At 40.5% G+C, this 17,132-nt stretch overlaps 2 protein-coding genes across 5 annotated transcripts; both read left to right on the top strand.

The window, feature by feature from the left end:
• Window positions 1-173: 173 nt before the first annotated feature.
• LOC144043610 (uncharacterized) lies at window positions 174-3,935 on the top strand. Of its 2 annotated transcripts, XM_077557431.1 has the most exons (5): window positions 230-286; window positions 1,671-1,786; window positions 3,077-3,170; window positions 3,265-3,352; window positions 3,439-3,935. In XM_077557431.1, exons 2-5 carry the CDS (start codon window positions 1,771-1,773, stop codon window positions 3,625-3,627), a joined length of 387 nt encoding a protein of 128 aa, XP_077413557.1. In that variant the 5' UTR covers window positions 230-286; window positions 1,671-1,770; the 3' UTR covers window positions 3,628-3,935. The 2 variants fall into 2 exon arrangements, with proteins under 2 accessions (XP_077413556.1, XP_077413557.1); XM_077557430.1 differs by lacking the exon at window positions 1,671-1,786 and having other exon boundaries at window positions 174-286.
• A 1,520-nt stretch (window positions 3,936-5,455) lies between these two features.
• On the top strand, window positions 5,456-15,427 carry nfatc2ip (nuclear factor of activated T cells 2 interacting protein). 3 transcript variants are annotated; one of them, XM_077557397.1, is made up of 10 exons: window positions 5,456-5,706; window positions 8,156-8,210; window positions 9,845-9,943; window positions 11,898-11,958; window positions 12,040-12,139; window positions 12,211-12,297; window positions 13,014-13,218; window positions 13,718-13,862; window positions 14,995-15,089; window positions 15,152-15,427. In XM_077557397.1, exons 2-10 carry the CDS (start codon window positions 8,199-8,201, stop codon window positions 15,311-15,313), a joined length of 966 nt encoding a protein of 321 aa, XP_077413523.1. In that variant the 5' UTR covers window positions 5,456-5,706; window positions 8,156-8,198; the 3' UTR covers window positions 15,314-15,427. The 3 variants fall into 3 exon arrangements, with proteins under 3 accessions (XP_077413523.1, XP_077413524.1, XP_077413522.1); XM_077557398.1 differs by lacking the exon at window positions 5,456-5,706 and adding an exon at window positions 8,062-8,078; XM_077557396.1 differs by lacking the exon at window positions 5,456-5,706 and having other exon boundaries at window positions 8,087-8,210.
• The last annotated feature ends 1,705 nt before the right edge of the window (window positions 15,428-17,132 follow it).

Genomic DNA, 17,132 nt, shown 5'->3' with positions numbered 1-17,132 from the left:
ACAGTTTTTGTGTTTTAGATATCGGATGAGGTTCGCAAGATGGACGCTATTTTGGAATCCATTTCAAGCGAACGACCTGGAGAAGCAAATTTGTTTTTTTACTTACTGTGGTTGGGGAATGGTGCCGAAGTGACGTGAGCTCACACAAGTGTCACCCATAGGTGGCAGAGTAACCTCAAGGGACATGTTAATTGACGAAGAAGGAGTGGTGAGAGATTGTTTTCCCAGGATCCACCGCGCACTGCTGATAACAAGATGGCGGAAAGAAGGCGGAAAAGATACAGATGTAAGTCATTTTGCATTCATTATTGATTATTTTCATCGTAGTCTGAGCCCATATTTCAGTATTTGCTTCTCCACGTCAATACTGACCATTTAAATTGGCGGTTGTATTTTAAAAATCTTTCGTAAGAGAACAAGCTAGTTAACGCAACCCACTGATCTGTATATATTACTCACCGATGTGTATATATTACTGGATAGCCGATAGCCCATACACGCCAGTGCAAGCCACTGATAGCCGATAGACCAAGATTTTTGAAGTCGCGAGCCCGCAATATTGCTCCTCCCAAGAAACGTTTCTCGGCATACAATCCTTACATTTACAGTATCGAAAATGGAGAATATTTGAGACAGCACATAGTAAAAAGAGCATGATTTATAATGTTTAATATAATATTTAAGGGGTATAAGAATTGGGCAATAAAAGAAATATACTGTGTACATTCATTCATAGGTAAGTTGTAAAATGTCTGAAATCCTCTAGTTTATTTTTAACAAATTTAAAACATCATAAATCATGCTCTTTCTACTAAGTACTGTCTCAAATGGTCTCCAATTTCAATACTTTCTCGGGAGTAATATGGCGGCCCCGCGGCTTCAAAAGTCTTGGCCTATCGGCTATCCAGTAATATTTACAGATCCGTGATATTACGGGATAGACAATAGCCCAAACATACCTGTGCAAGCCATGAAGCCACAGGGCGGCCATCTTACTCCTCCCATCTCACAAGCAGACAGCTGTATAAACTGTAAACTGCTATATACGTACTGATTAGACATTTACAGCTCGTAGGCTCTTAGTATAGGGCTAGGGGGCAGGGGTGAAGGGGTGGTCTAAAGTCCGCTTGTTTATGTTTAACAAACTTAAAACATCATAAAACATGCTATTTCTATTAGTAACTACTGTCTCAAATGTTCTCCAAATTCGATACTGTAAATGTATAGGATCGTATCCCGAGAAACGTTTCTTGGGAGTGATAATATGGCGGCCTTGCAGCTTTAAAAGTCTCGGTCCATCGGCTATCCAGTCATATAAACAGATCAGTGACGCAACCCGAGCTCACAAAAGCAACAACAGTGTTTAAACAACAACATAACATTTCACAGCAAACGCACTTAACTACAACAAACTAAGTTTCTGGTAGTCACATATTCTACAGTAGAAGCTTAGTTTGTCATAAGAAACTCCATTTACAAGAAAGGCAGTGTTGAATTATTTGCAGTGATGGGCAACACTCGTCAGTACCAAAACTGTTCCAGCTGCAAAATTGGTTCATTGTTGACATAGGCCATGAGGTTTTGTTTACATTCACCACTGCTTCCAAAATGGTGGATGACGTAGTGATGATGCGGTGCAACGTTTCCCTTGCGTTTCCAACTTTCCACAGCTTGACTAGGGTTGTAAAAGCAGCAGCAGCAGCAGCATGTTTTGAGCGCGGAGGAAGAAGACGACACCGTGTTGTCAACTTGTGTAGCGTGGCAGTCATCATGGTCATCGTCAAGTGTACGTTTTATGGTCCTCACACGCCTTCCGAACAATTTCAAACATAATTTGAACGTCCTGTATAGTATTAATTGAAACGATATGAACCACAGATTAAACACTAACATTTTAGAATGTCGTAAATGAATGAACTTGCGTAGCGTAGTGTCGTAAAACTTGATCGACTTTGCACATGCGCTTGTCGCGTATGCCGTATAACCAATTTTGCAGCTGGAACGGATTTGGAACTGACATCTCCTGATAGCATTAGCTAGGAAACAAGGAAGGAAAGAAGTAAGTAGACAAGAAAAGAAGCAAGGTTGATATTAGGCCACTTCCGGATCGCTTCCTGTTGAATTCAGGGCACTTTCTGTTGAAATTGGGTCACTTCCTGTTCATATTGATATTGTTGATATTCCTGTTGATATACAGTATATTGAATTATTGATTATTTCTAGTGCTAGAGGGATAGGCACAGAAATTAAAAGCTTTTGCTTCTGCCTACACTCGGTTGTATATTATTAATGTATGGAATTTGTTTTTTGTTTTTTTGACCATGTTGAATTTTTAATTTGCCAATGAACCAAATACATTTTTAATTCATATTAGGCCACTTGCGGGTCTCGTCCTGTTACCAAAATGGAAGGATTTAAAAAAAAATGTAATAACATATGTGTGAAGGGTGAAGGCCACAGCCTTCACGCAATAAATATCTCTAGCCTTGTCTGTAAATCCGGGTTATAGTGTAGCAAGGAGCGGACCCTGTTTTTCTTTTTTGAGCGGGTTAAGCATTTAGGTTTAGAGTTTTACATCACATCAACCGCACGCTCTGCTAAAGTCTCCCCGCACCAGAAATTTATGTGGCGGTGCCTTATGACATCAAATGCTGAAGTGCTACGTGCATACAATCCATTGAACAGGGCAAAAAAATCGAAACACTTTTTTTTTTTGGAGCCAGTTGAATTACACTATACCGCTCTCCTATGTTATAACAAGCAAAAGCTAACTTGCATTTAATGAATGTTTCACGCTTGTCAAACTGGATAATGGGCCAGCAGCAGTATTGGAGTAATCCAATCAAAACGTTATCATTCTCATCAACACTCTAGCCGTAGCAGTTTTGTTCAAATTGAAGACTTTGAATATTCGACACAGGAAGGCCAGAAAGCAGTACACACGTGGTGTGCTACATGGGAGTCAATTCCGTTTGCTGTTAAATTTGCCACCCGGATCTAACATCAGTTTACTCTCTTGAAACACCTGAAACGATTGACATGAATGGATTGATCTCAACCGTATTTTCCTCCACAGGGTCGCCAGAGGACACCAGAAAACTGATCAAATTGATGAAGGAGCACGAGCAAGACTTTGTGCAACCAAGATTTTGGGCCAAAAAGATGTGGGCGTGAGTGTAACACACTAATGGTTGCCATTATTGCATGTCTGCTTGCTTTAAGTTAAGTGGGACATATGCATTCTTGGGTTTCGCACCCCCACAGGGATGTGGTAAGAGAACTGGGGCTCCAGGGGAAAATCACGGGCAAACAAGCATCCAAGAAATGGCAAAAACTTGTCGAAACATACGAGGTAGGACGTCTAAGTGTACCCACAAAATGTTTCAGAAGATGCTTTTTGTGACTTCCACTTTGGAATATTTGTGTGTCTTCTTGAAGAAACTGCAACTGTTGAAAAGTGACTCCGAGAGCGACAATGGGAAGGACACTGTTGCTGCTTGGCAATATTTTGAAGAAATGCACAAAGTGCTCAGTGCCAGCCCTTGCGTTCGTCCGCCCGTCTTGGTCGCTTCTTTCCAGGGCGTTACGACAACAACAAGACTTACCGGAGACAGCTTCGTCTTATGAAGCAGACTGTATGTACACCTGGGAAGTTCTCTGTAAGTGTGCTACGAGGTCACCCTGTAGTAGTGGCATGCAAAGAAATAACTAAATGAAATCAAAATGGCCAACACTTTCAAAATAGAAAATACAATGAAACATTGTAATATGAAGCTTGTAGCAATGCGTACAGCCTCGACGTTTATAAACCCACTAGAGGACAGTTTTTATTTGTTATGTACAGTACTTTTTTTCCTATTTGTGTAGAGTACATGTTTTATTTTTCTTCAAGTGTAGTAGCCCCCCCCCTGTTGGAATTAAATCTGTGAAGTTTTGGTGCTGTCCTGTATCTTTTTAAACATTTAAGTAATTTTTTTATTTAATGGTTATGTGCAATATACTTGAATTGAATGATTAAGTTTTGTTTGTTTTTTTGGTCACAGATATTTGAGCATAGTGTTAAAATGTTCTATTTTCACTCACATCATCACTCACAGTTTGGATTCAGCCAGAGGTACAACAATTAATTGATTAATTGACAACTAATCGATTAGCAAGTTAACGTGACAAATTCTGATAATCGAATCATTTAGAGACCTTGTTAGACTTAAAAATGTCCAAATCGCCAGACTTCCAGCCTACAATAAATGTTTTCTGATTTCTTGAGTCCTCCATGAAAGCAGACTGATTATCTTTGTGCTTTTTTAAAGACATCTGTAAACATAATGAAGGGAAAATAACCATGGTTCTTATATAAGGATATGTTGTTGTCCTGAACTGTTGTACGAATCCAGGTGCCCAACAATTTGTAAATAAAGGGCGGAATCAGCCTGGGCGTGAATGCCTTGTTTATACTACAGTCTTCCCTGCTTCGCAAACATGTTTTCGAGGGTGCCTGGGAGAGGGCTTGGCCAGCCCGGTTTCTCACGCTCACAACTTTTTGTTAACGAATAAAAGACGGAGTGGCACACGGTCCGGGCAGAGTCAGCTGTGGAATACGTACCATTGCCCAGCCGTTTTGCAGCCCGTTCTACCCGGACTGTCGGCTCTCCGGTCTAGTGTCAAGGTAAGCGCTGATGATGATAATATTATGCTGCTTAGCGTTGAAGTGTGTTGATTGCTGTTTGCGGGGAATAAAAGGCACTATTATTCTAGCAAAATGAGGTGTGTTTTTTGCCGTTTGCGGGGAATAAAAGGTACAATTATTCTAGTACAGTACAGGTGTTGATTGCTGTTTGCGGGGAATAAAAGGTACAATTATTCTAGCACAGTACAGGTGTTGATTGCTGTTTACGGGGAATAAAAGGCACAATTATTTTAGCACAGTATAACAGTCTCTGTGTATTCATTGTTACCGCCGATCACTCACGATCCTGCGTAAAAATATAAAGGTGAAGTAGTGTTTTCCACAAAACACATCTACAGTGGTACCTCAGAGTTTGAACACAATTTGTTCCTGTGAAGAGTTCAAAGTCCGAATTGTTCAACCTCCGAAACATTTTTTCCGATAGGAAATAATTTAAATGCAATTAATCCGTCCCAAGCTCCAAAAACTGAAAATTCCTATTTTAATTTATATTTATGTAAAAAAAAAAACATGTACACCCTGTACAGTATTTAAATAAATAAAAAATACCATACCTTTTTTGTTGTAGTGTGATGGCCTCAGTGGATGAAAAATGCTATGTTAATGAATGCATGCTTTATTTAGTTCAGTGCTGACTTAGTGTATTTTACATTAGGCATATTGTTAGCCTACTAAGGGGTCCTTGTGCGCTGTTTAGCATCAGGCACGTTGTTGAACAGCTAAGGAGGGTCCTTGTGCCAGTATTTACGGAAGTAGGTAACAACGTCGAGATATTCTCCTTCCTAAATCCACTATGGTTCATAGCACTGTACGTTTTTCTTTTCTGCCACTGGCACTGCTGTCTTTCTTTGGGCCCATGGCGAAGAAAATTGTCGTGGAAAAATCCAAATGCACTCGCGAATGTACGGAACACCTCCGGGAGTATTCACCCGCTCTGACTGGAAATGAGCAGCGCTTCGTCTCCACTACTGCACGTGAGCATTCGGCATCACTCGGCTTCACTCGGCTACCCGATCAAGGTACGTTCGGGTTTGCTCGGGTGTTCAAACTCCGAGAATGAGGTCAAACTCCAAGGCATTTTTTAATGCAGATTTTTTGGTCGAAGTCCGATTTGCACGAGTTCCGAGACGTTAGAACTCGAGTTTCCACTGTACTTTGGAAAATGCTAGCAATTTTGCCACATTTATTTGTTAGGGGTAAACCAAGTAGCTGAATCAATTTATGTTTGTACATTTTCTGGACTGTCAATTTGAAAATGTGACCATGTCCCTAGCTTTCAATAAAGGGATAGAAATTCAAAATATATTTTTTAAATCCAATTTATTGGTTGATTGAAAAAACAAGACATATTATTAAATAATTATTAGTTGTACCCCACTGTTGCCTGTTCAGCAAGAGGATGTTAATGCCAAGTGAAGTGAGCACGTTGCCACTGGTAGTGTCTGCAACAGCACAACACAGACACACTCCACCTAAAGAAGTTGGCTAGAAAAGCTAATTCTAGAGTTGTTTGGGAAGATTCTGAGAGTCGACAAAAATGACATGAGGAGACACGAGCCAACATGGAGAGACTTTTCAAGATCTTTAAAGAATAGAAGAAAGGCTACAAATAATCTTAGATTATCTGAAAAATACTTTGAAGGTGAAGCTATGGAGAATAATGGTTAAAAAAAAAAGGTCAAGCCGAAGAAATGCAAAGTTAGTTCACAGACAGGCACTCATGTCTGTGAAATAGGGCCAACTGGGAAAAGTCTCTAGGCGTCTCAAAGACACTTTACAGAATAGAAACTGGAGTCGATGCAAAGACTTGCAATGCCAGCGCTTAGGTAGTCACGAGTCAGAAGTTTAGTGACCCTAGATCAGAGGTGGGCAAACTCAGTCCTCAAGGGCCGGAGGAGTCCTGCAGGTTTTGGAGGTTTCCCTGCTGCAACGTAGCTGATTCCAATCAACAGGATCGTTACCAAGCTTACGCAAAGTTTGCTGATGAGCTGATCATATATCAGCTGTGTTGGAGAAGAGAAACATCCAAAATCTGCAGGACTCCGGCCCTCAAGGACTGACTGAGTGTGCCTGCCCCAGATGATTCTCTCGGAGTGTTTTCCGCTTCCTTACGAAATATAAGGTTCTGTCTCTGTTAAACTTTCGCTCACATAAAAGCTGAAAGTGTGGATCATGACAAAAGTCATGCAGATAAGGAAAGCGGCTGTTCTGTAGACGGTGGTGGCCTTGGAAGGGACAGACATGAAAATTGTGTTCCTTCCAAGGACGAAAATATTCAATTACTCCAACGTTTTACACAGTTGAAATATTTTTTAAATTTGAAAAAACAAAAAATCATATATATATATATATTAAATAAAGAAGGGTTCTTCTGTGAATATGCATAAGAAACTGGTTGGGTTCAGTAATTCCAACAAGCTTAAGAACCACTATCTACCCTAAACTCAAGTTGGAAGACAGCTGCAGTTTTCCAAGGGTACAGAATTTGTCAGCTGGCGAGTACCATTACAGACAGATTTCTTCAATACTGCAGGCGCGTTAAATAATAAGCCGCGATATAGCGGGGGTTCCTTGCATTAATCATTGTAAAGTTGATTATATGAAATCCAAACACTACGTATTAGTTCCCATGAAAGCCATGGTAGGAGATTGAGGTGTATATTCGAGGTACAACTGATGACAGTCACAAAACCCTGAAGCAGCGTGGGCGAAGTAGCTCAGGGCACATGGAAAATTGCGTGGTGTAAAAAAAAAAAAAAAAAAAAGGAAAATTGCGTGGTGAAGCGGTTTGACAGCCAGCCAGTATTGTTCGCGCTTCATGTCGAGCAAGCGCAAGAGAAGACACTTGCCAGCCTACTCCAAGGAACTTCATCATCTTAAACAACAGCTACAACTTCAGTAAAGGCTGTTATTTTGCTGTATTGACAGTACAGAACATCCGGGCATTTCTGATATTTCCGCAATGCAAATGCTTCCTTTGATGAAAACAAATGGCGTGTTGTATTGCTTTTTGCCCGTAACTACTACGACTAGCATACAAACCAGTCAGATTGTTATAATAGTCAAACAACATTTAGTCACATTTTGAAATAAAAAAATAATACTTACAAATTAAATTATAACGGCCCAACGTCCAATGCTTTTGCATGAGTGGAGAGATTTCTTTCACCGAATTAATTGTCATTTTGACTTGCGACGTTAGTACGTTAATTAGGGTCGCAACGGATTTGAAGATGATTTTATCTGAGAGCAGAAATTTTATATATTTTTAATGTTCTGGTAAGACTTACCCGTGAACTTTTATTTTGCTGATACGTGAATCATGTCAACATATGCGTGTCATAGTCAGATTTTTTTCAAATCTAATTGACGTAGTTCCTTCAGAATAAAGGTAATAAATGAAACTTGAAGCAACACGACGGTACTGTGAACAGTTGGGTGAGATTTTTTTTTTCTTATGTCCTACAGTCCATGAATGCAGCAGTGACGCGCTGCTCGATAGGAAAACAAGATGGCGAACGTGGTAGGTTTGTCTCTATCTCATCCTTCTATTTTCTATTACAAACCCAACAACCAAACGAAACTCTAGAAAGTCTTCATGTCGTCACAGTCAGGTGTTTATTTTGAGCTGACCCGCAGGTGAAAAGCTTTGAGATCAAAGTTGTGCTAAAAGTCAAAGTAGCTTGGAGCTGAGCTAGCCCAAGCTTAGCTAACGTGCGTTCAGATGCACCTTTGGCATCAAAGAAAGGAATATAAGCAGAAACAATTACATAATTTGTATGTGTTCCGTTAAGTGGCACGCGTCAGTCGAGTCAATTAGGTCTTGCATCTGGTTGTCATAGTCATGTTGAAAAGTCTTAAAGAACATGAAGTGTGCGTGGAGCCTAATCTTGTGCGAGGACACATTTGCACAAATATCCATTGCGCAAAGCGAATAATGATGCGCTACCCAAATTAGCACCTTATGGTTGAGAGAGGCGCGAAAATGACGAGATTTTACTTCTGACCAATCAGGGGGAACGCTGCAGCATGCAGTTTGACATTTCGTTGCAACCATTGAGCTAAGTAACCACTAGAGGGAGCCTGTGCTGCTTAAGATTCTAAATCAATTTTAACATAAATTTAACATTCATAGTTTGTGCTTAAATGCCACAAATAAGTACTTGGGTAGCTATTGTAAACATGTCTTGTAAACCACCCATCCATCCAGCATTCTGCCACTTGTGCAAAATTACAATTCACAAAAACATTTGGATGTAACAGAACATAAGAACAACAGCTTTTAATAATCCAGAAGACAAAACTCGATTTCACAATTTAGCAAATTTTCAATGATTCGATTTTTAAAATGACGATTGTATCAAATTAATTCGATTTATTGCCCAGCCCTAACTTCAAGTAACACAACGTATGTGACAGTATGATGCTATCTCCTGCATGAAATTATATGGTGAAATACTGAACTGTATGGAATGCTTATAAAATAAGATACATACAATAAATGAAGCAAAATTGTGAGAATTGAAGTTTGCTGGAGATCAAAATGTGATTTAAAAAAAAATATAAAAAATTATCACTCGGTTGTTTACTTTCGCCTCGAACGCTTACAGGTCAAAACTGGAAAAAGCCAACTCTGATATATCCGATTTCCGACCATCTTCGAATGCAGCATACTGTATATACAGCAGTCTGCTCACGAGATGGGAGGGGTAAGATGGCCACCCTGCGGCTTCAACGGCTTGCACGGGCGTGTATGGGCTATCGGCTATCGTGTTATATATATATACAGATCAGTGATGACAATGCGTATCCATTGAAAAGTTCACTGCCGCCGAAAGTGGTGTGCTTTGTCTTCATACAGGAAGTGGTATGTTGACTTGACTGTATAGGTCGTATTGTAAATAGTTGTTGTTTTGAATGCAAAGAACACTTTGTTCTGATAAATACAGTACGCTCTAGTGTTAACGGTTTAAAGGCTGAGATAGGCTTTGTGAGTTTTGATAGGTTAGTTTGGAAGTTTCCTAATTGTTTGTGGAGTCCAAACACGTGACCCCCCAACGATGTCAGTGCATGGTAGCAGATAAGAGCACTGGTGACCAATCAGGAAAGGTACTTTCTGCCACATGACATGACTCGCAACTTCTCTCTGTTGGCCAGCTCCCCGACAGCGACGCGGCGCCAGTCAAGCCGGCTTCCAAGCGCCGTCGCATCTTGGACTCCGCAGCCATCGTCCCCGTGCCCATCTACTCCAACAAGGTCGGTCAAAAATGCAGTGTGGATATTTATCGACAGGGCTTCAGACGAACATTTTTACTGAGACCACAATTGGCCTTAACTTAAAATTTTAGGGCGCTCAAAGGAAAATTGCACACTGTATATTGACATGCAAAGCAAATATTCAACTTTCCTTCCATTTTTTTATGCATTACTGATACATACAGTGCCTTGCAAAAGTATTAGCCCCCCTTGAACTTTTTAACCATTGCCACATTTCAGGCTTCAAGTCATGTTTTTTTTTTTCTGTGAAGAATCAACACTAATGCCACTTTTCCATTTACCCAAACAGCCTCACACCACACCACTCCGTATCACCCGGCACCACACCGCACGGCCTCCGCTGCTTTTTTGTTAAAAACTGTATTGTGCAAGCTTGCGCTGTACTATTCACACTCAAAGCATGTAGGGTTCTGCCACAACGTTTCCCAAGTGGTGAGTAAGTGCCACTGTTTTTCAAAATATGAGTTGACGTTGCATGATGTGGCGACGTTGCAAAGTACAGCCCATCAAATGCGCAGAAGCTTTCACTTATGGAATAAAAATCAATTATATTTTCCGCCTCGAAGCTCTGCCGGAACCATGTTTGGGCCGTCCATGTTTTATACACACATACTTTTTTTTTTGCAGACTCCAGCAGTAATGCAATGGTGACTGTGGTACATCTTTATTTCTTCTGTTAATGCACCATCTAGGCGTTTGTTATTTGCTTTAAAAAGTTTTATACACACAAGCAGAATACAGGGCAATTTTGGGAAGAAAACGTAGAGACGGCTTTGGAACGGACAATGAATAATTACCAAATATTTTGACAATACTTTTCAGTTTTTTTATTTGTAAAAAAGAAAGAAAGAAGAAGTTTAAAATATTGTATATATTTTCATTACATTTCACGCTTCTGTCCCACTTGGTGTTGATTCTTCACAAATAACTCAATTTTATGTCTTTGTTTGAAGCCTGAAACGTGGCAAAATTAAAAATGGCAAAAGAACTTCAAATTATTTTTATGTATTATTAATTCAAAATATTGGGATGTACATATGTTAATTTATGTACATACTGTATATATTTATGTTTATACTGTATGTGCTTTCCACATTGCATCCCATATTCTTGAAGTACTGCATTTGATGTCTTCCGTTTTAAATATTGGCAATGCAGTGGCGCTCCAATGATTCAATGTAATGTTGCCTGAGTGTACGTGCATGTCTCTGCTCTTCTCCATTTCACTCCCAATTAATCGAATGCGTCATCAAATACTACAAACTGGGAATAAAATTCACATTCCACTTATTTTTAAGGGAAGTGTCAAAAATGCGTCACAACCACAATAACAACAATCAGTTGGAGCTTTTTCTATGCATAACTGTGATTTCCTACTGTGTGCCTGTTCATTGAACGCACCTTGAGTCCACCGTAGGAATAATTGCTGCTTTTTCTTCTGCTTCTCCGCGAAAAACATTTGCTCTGGTTACAAAACGTTTCTAAAATTGAAAACCACACGTGTGTTCTTCTTCATGTCTCTATTGAAAACATGCGTCGGCAATGCCAATGCTGTCGCGTGGCTTCAGCTCTGCTTGCGCGCTCCCGTGGAGCCTTAATTAGCGTGTCATACGAGGAGTGCGCGTCCACGCTGAAAGAGGTGTGTCGTTTTCCACATATCGGTAGACAGCCGGCCATGCGTGTATGTGTACCTGCCTTTAAAACAGAGTCGGGCGGGCTGTCTCGTATTTATTTTTTAAGAAAAAATGACACACATAGCCATTTTTGACACCAAAACATCGAGGTACGGTACCGGTATCCTGTGCAACACTACACTGTTTACATTTTATTTTAAACATTAACAAACGATCACAGCTTGATTACAAAAAAATGTCAAGTTATTGTTTAGGCCGGCAGTGCAATCATCCCGCTTGAATGTTTTGTTTGTTTCCAGGTGAAGAGCAGCCTGCTGCTGAAGGCGGAGCTTCCAGTTTTGACAGAAAAGGAAAGAACAGGTTAGAGTGGGTCAGTAAAGACCGGCTTGTACTGACGCCTTTCAATGCCGCTTTTTTTTTCTCTCTTATTTTTCCCCACAGACGACGTTGACGATGTTGATAATCTATGGTTGCAGAAGACGCATCAGAAAGAGCGAGTGCACACAATCAGCATCAGCGACTCTGATGACGAACAGGAAGTGTGCGTGTCGCACCAGCAAGTAGCACGCGCACCCACGCAATTCTTAATCTGTGTGTGTGTGCGTATGTCAGAAAGGAGAGTCTCTCGCTGTCACCGCCCCCACCCCCAGAAGAGGTTTCCTTCCAGAAACAGTCACGACATTCCAAAAAGAAGATCAAGTGAGTGACCTTCTCTCATACGTCTAGCTGCAAGATATGACCTTCAAATAAAATGTAACATTTTTCCAGAAAAAATGTACAAACCTGTGCTATATTTCTACGTAAGTAATCTAGTCAGGGGTGCACCTAACAGTTTTGATGTGGTTCTCGTAAAGCTGGAATGCAAAATAATTGTGCGTTTAATATTGGCTGTGCGTCCCCGATTTGAACTCATTCATTGCCATTGACGGCTATAGACGTCAAAAATTCATTTTAACTATTTCTATTAGTTTAACATTTTTTTCCCACTTTTGTTAACAATAGTATGAAAACCTAGAATTTTTTTAATTGTACATTTAGAACAGATATCAAATTTGCCATTAATCGTGAGTTAAGCCATGCAATTAATTGTGATTAAAAAATGTTATCGCCTAATGCCCTTCATTTGTAATAATCTTTTCTCTTTTCTTTTTTTTAAATCGCGATGATTAATCACAAATTTTATATCTGTTCTAAATGTACAATAAAAAAAATTCTAGGCTTTCATACTCTTGTTAACAAAAGTGGAAGAAAAATGTTGAACTAATAGAAATAGTTCAAATAAATTTTTGACGTCTATAGCCGTCAATGGCAGTGAATGAGTTATTGTAATAGATCAAATGCATTATTTGCATAGTGCTTCTTTGATGCGCAATGTTAACAAACTCCTAATGTGTATGCACGTGTGTGTGTATCAGCGAGGTGGACAGGACACTGCGTGCCGTGAGCGCGGTCCTCTCGCCCGAGGGTGTGTCCACCAGGAGGCGGCAGCATGACCGCTCGCAGCAGGATGAAGACGACGACGACGACGTCATCATGACTGACCCCGGGCTGCACTCATGTAACTTGCGGGTGCTGAAGGTGCGATGTCGCACCGACGTCTACAAGCTGCCTGTCACGCTGGTATGTGCGCACACGCAAATCGTACCCATTGTAGCACCTTTCTTTAACCTTTGTGGTATAATTTGGAATGTTCACTATAGTTATTTTTTTATTTTGTTTTGGAGCACTTACCACTCCTAAAAGAGAAAAAAAAATGTGCCCAGGAACTTGAAGTGACAAAAGCAGTGAAACCGTTCAGCCGTTAGCGCGGCTGTCGCCTATGACTGATGTCATCCAGTGGCGCTATTTTATTGGCTGCTGCTAAATGACATCACTTCTACGCGGCACACAGTGAAAGGATCACAACTCCCAAATGGTCGTTTGACCTTCCTTCTTCTAGTTCCTTACTTCTTCCTAATTCTAGTTAGCTTTGTATGTGTAAAATGTGCTTTCAGTTTTTGTTTTCTTAAAAGCATTTTTATTTTATTTCGTCAACAACAAAAATGTTTCTTCTCAATTTTTGTTTTAGTCATTGTGTAATTTTTCCTTAACTAAAATATGTCCCCGTGGTGTCTCCCAGACCACATCGGTGAGCCAGATGATAAACCAGATGGCGGACATCTTGGGCGTGCCAAGCTTCCGCCTGCGCCTGCTGAGGGAGGAGGCAGAGCTTTCTGCCAACGCCAGCGTGGGCGAGTTGGGCCTTAACATCGCCGACATCTTAGGTGAGTCACATGACATGCCAGGGTTCGACGTTAAGACTTTTCGGACAGGGAGCCAAATTGGGGTGGCCCTGCCAGAACCAGCACTGGCACTATCGCTGCCATTGGGCCGATACCACATATAACAGAATTTGGTCAACGTAAGTATTTAAAATAAAAATGATCTATACTTTTAGATGTTCCCCACATCATTGCAGGTGTGCTATTTATTTTTTATTTTATTTTTTACAAATTATTCACCACAATCCATCCATTTTATTAACCGCTTGTCCTGACAAGGGTCGCGGGGGCGCTGGAGCCTATCCCAGCTGGCTTTGGGCAGTAGGTGGGGTACACCCTGAACTTGTTGCCAGCCAATCGCAGACAAGACCATTTAGCAAAAACAAAAAATATTTATATTCAGAAAATAAGATATTTATGCCAATCCAGTTTAGGACCTTTGTCAACAAAGATGCACTTGAATCAAAACCACACACAATCTAAAGCAATATTTAAAATGGACCCTGATGTTGATCAGCTCCCAAACTATAGGAGGCACTGAAGAGAGTCTACGGCATATGAACAACACTCTGCACAATAGAAGTAGAAGACAATTGAATTAATTATTATTTTTTAAATAAGCTATTGACATTAACAGTTTGGGGTAAAAAGTGTATATACAATACATTTAACAAAATAAATGAAGACAAAGAATCGAGAGGTAGAAAACACTTATTTATGACAGCATTTACTCGTCTGCCATGTTTTTCTGCCCGGACCGCCCGCATATGCAAATTGTCTTAGATGCGCAGTGCAGAAAATGTGAGCAGTGCGGAAGTTGCGCGGTTGCTCAAATGTAATTTTGCTTTCCACAATGTTTCATTGAGTTGACTTAATATTGTGAAATCTTTGTTATTATGGCTATATATAACAAAAAAGATCAAGTTGACGGACTAGTACAGATAGATCTAATAAATTTGATGTACTCGGTCCATTCGGGGCATACCAGGTAAACCAATGGAAATGTCGTGCTGTCCTACTTTGATTAGTTTTTTTGTGACGGACATCTTCCTAGATGCCACAAGTATATTGAGATTTTTCAGAAGTTCTTTTAATAAAGTAATCGGTCATTTATTGCTTTGTTGTGCCTGTCTAGAGTGTGTCATCATGGCGACGGAGGAGTGCGCCGTCATCACAGTGCGTCTGCAGGGCAAAGACCGAGGATCCACGCGGGACTTCTCCGTGCACAAAGTACGTACCTTTTTCTTGCCGCATGAGTGGTCGCGACCAGGCTAATGGCTCTTGTGTCACAGGGGGCGGAGCTCGGTGTCATCTTCTCGCAGTACATGTCGGCGCTGCCCACCGCCGCCAAGCAGAAAGTCAAGTTTCACTTTGATGGCTGCAGCGTGACGGGCAGACAGACCCCTGCACAGCTGGACATGGAGGACGGGGACATCATTGAAGTTTGGTCGTGACTCCAAAAAAAGAACTTACCAAAATAAAATGTAAATGCTGTAGAAACAAAATTAATGTATTTTTTGGAACTCTTCATTTGTAGCATGAAAGACATTAAAGACTGTTTCGTTTAATCGTTGACTTGCTCTCTTAATGTTTTAATGATGGATCTCTCCCATGCAGTGTGCATTTGTGGAAAAAATATCATTGATTGAACAAATTTGACCAGCAATTTGCATTTCGTCTTTTAAACATTAGTAAAGTACAATTTCATTGAACTTTTATGTGCAGTATGTTTTAATTGAACCATTAAGTACTTTTTTTAATATGTGTCTATTAATTGAACTTTAAGTTCGCCAAGAAAGGCAATTAACAGATTGTCATACGCTTTGCTGACTTGGCTGCAGGCAGCAAAGTAAACAAGACTAAAATAGAATAAATACATATGTATCTATTAAATGACTAAATGGTTGCATGAGGTGAATAAAAGGTAAAAAATTGGCCATCTGGCATACAGAGCAGATACCCAGTGGGCAGGTGTCCTTGGGGCCAATGTGGTGCTATTCAATTATTTTTCCTCCATTTTATCCCGAGAGACCGGCCCACAATTTAGAACGAGCAGTCCTTTCATCCATTTGCAATAGAGTGAAAGTGAACCAATAAAACAGCAGTGGTAGAGCCACGTGGTAGCCAGGGGTGGTCAGGAATTGGGCTGGGCCGGGGGACCTAAGTCAAAATGCCAGGGCCGATTATTTGTGCCAGTCCAGTCTTGAGTTAACCTTGCTCTACAACATGAATTCTCGTGGTATTTGTGAGTTCACAAACTCCGGAGAATACATCTTGCACCGAGCCCGTTGAATTCCACCACTGGTGGTTTGGACCAATCACAGAGCGACATTGTGTTTGGGGTGTGAAATGCAGCTGTGACGAAAACAGGAAGCCAGCGCCTACGCCGGGCCAAACAAACAAAACTTACCTAACATGGACGAATGAGCGCTGCAATTAATTCTGTTCTCGCAGAATTACTCACCGTTTCCTTGTTGATCGTTGAACAATGAGCGGCGCATTGAGCATTTTTAGCTTCGAAGCATTCAAAGACGACATTTTCATCCGTGGCCGTGATTGGTCTAAGCAAACGTGCAAGATGCCGCATCATCCAATCAGCTCGAAGTATTGTACTGAATGTCCCGCCTTTCCCGAGCAAATAACTGTGGAGCAGTCCCAGATTGAGATTGTGGAGAACTCCCTTGAGTGAATCACAATATCGGTCTTGATATTGCCAATTGTCCTGAGTATTCCTCACTAACATTTTAAATGACATTGGAAGAATAATGCTTAAACTGCGTTTACAAGGCTGAACAACCACTGACTGGTTAATTACCCCAGTTGTTTCATAATGGTGGGACGAGGTGGAAATTGAGATTATCACAGCCACATTTTAAGAAACCAGTCGATAAATTAACAATTCTTTGAATGTTAATTTGACGCTTAAACACAAAACTCTTTTAATACATACATGCAAACATACAAACATAACATTTCTCCTTTAACACCTTTGGTGTAGTAGTCTCAAATTAATCAACCATCTATATATTTTATCAACTTTATTATTATAATTACAACACAATAGCCAGGGGGTGATGAACACATCCATCCATCGATTATCTGAAATGCCCATCCTCACGAGGGTCGCGGGCGTGCTGGAGACAGCGTTACACAATTATAAAAAGCACATCGCTAAGGTTTTAATGGCTGTCGTATTCGTCTAGCGTCTTAATCTTTTGGTCTCAACCCTCAACCTAATCGATGACCAAATGCTCAAAATATTAAAATAAATAA

This window comes from Vanacampus margaritifer, chromosome 2 (assembly GCF_051991255.1).
Source record: "Vanacampus margaritifer isolate UIUO_Vmar chromosome 2, RoL_Vmar_1.0, whole genome shotgun sequence".
In the NCBI taxonomy this organism is placed as follows: Eukaryota; Metazoa; Chordata; class Actinopteri; order Syngnathiformes; family Syngnathidae; genus Vanacampus; species Vanacampus margaritifer.
This window is presented reverse-complemented; position numbering and strand designations above follow the sequence as displayed.

What these genes read in the sequence shown, in the direction of transcription:
- LOC144043610 (XM_077557430.1), top strand. Translation starts at nt 256, where the DNA reads ATGGCGGAAAGAAGGCGGAAAAGATACAGAT. An exon ending in AAGGCGGAAAAGATACAGAT is followed by an intron (nt 287 to 3,076) that starts GTAAGTCATTTT and finishes TTTCCTCCACAG; the next exon opens with GGTCGCCAGAGGACACCAGA. An exon ending in AACTTGTCGAAACATACGAG is followed by an intron (nt 3,353 to 3,438) that starts GTAGGACGTCTA and finishes GTCTTCTTGAAG; the next exon opens with AAACTGCAACTGTTGAAAAG.
- nfatc2ip (XM_077557397.1), top strand. An exon ending in TCTGATGACGAACAGGAAGT is followed by an intron (nt 12,140 to 12,210) that starts GTGCGTGTCGCA and finishes TGCGTATGTCAG; the next exon opens with AAAGGAGAGTCTCTCGCTGT. An exon ending in ACAAGCTGCCTGTCACGCTG is followed by an intron (nt 13,219 to 13,717) that starts GTATGTGCGCAC and finishes GGTGTCTCCCAG; the next exon opens with ACCACATCGGTGAGCCAGAT.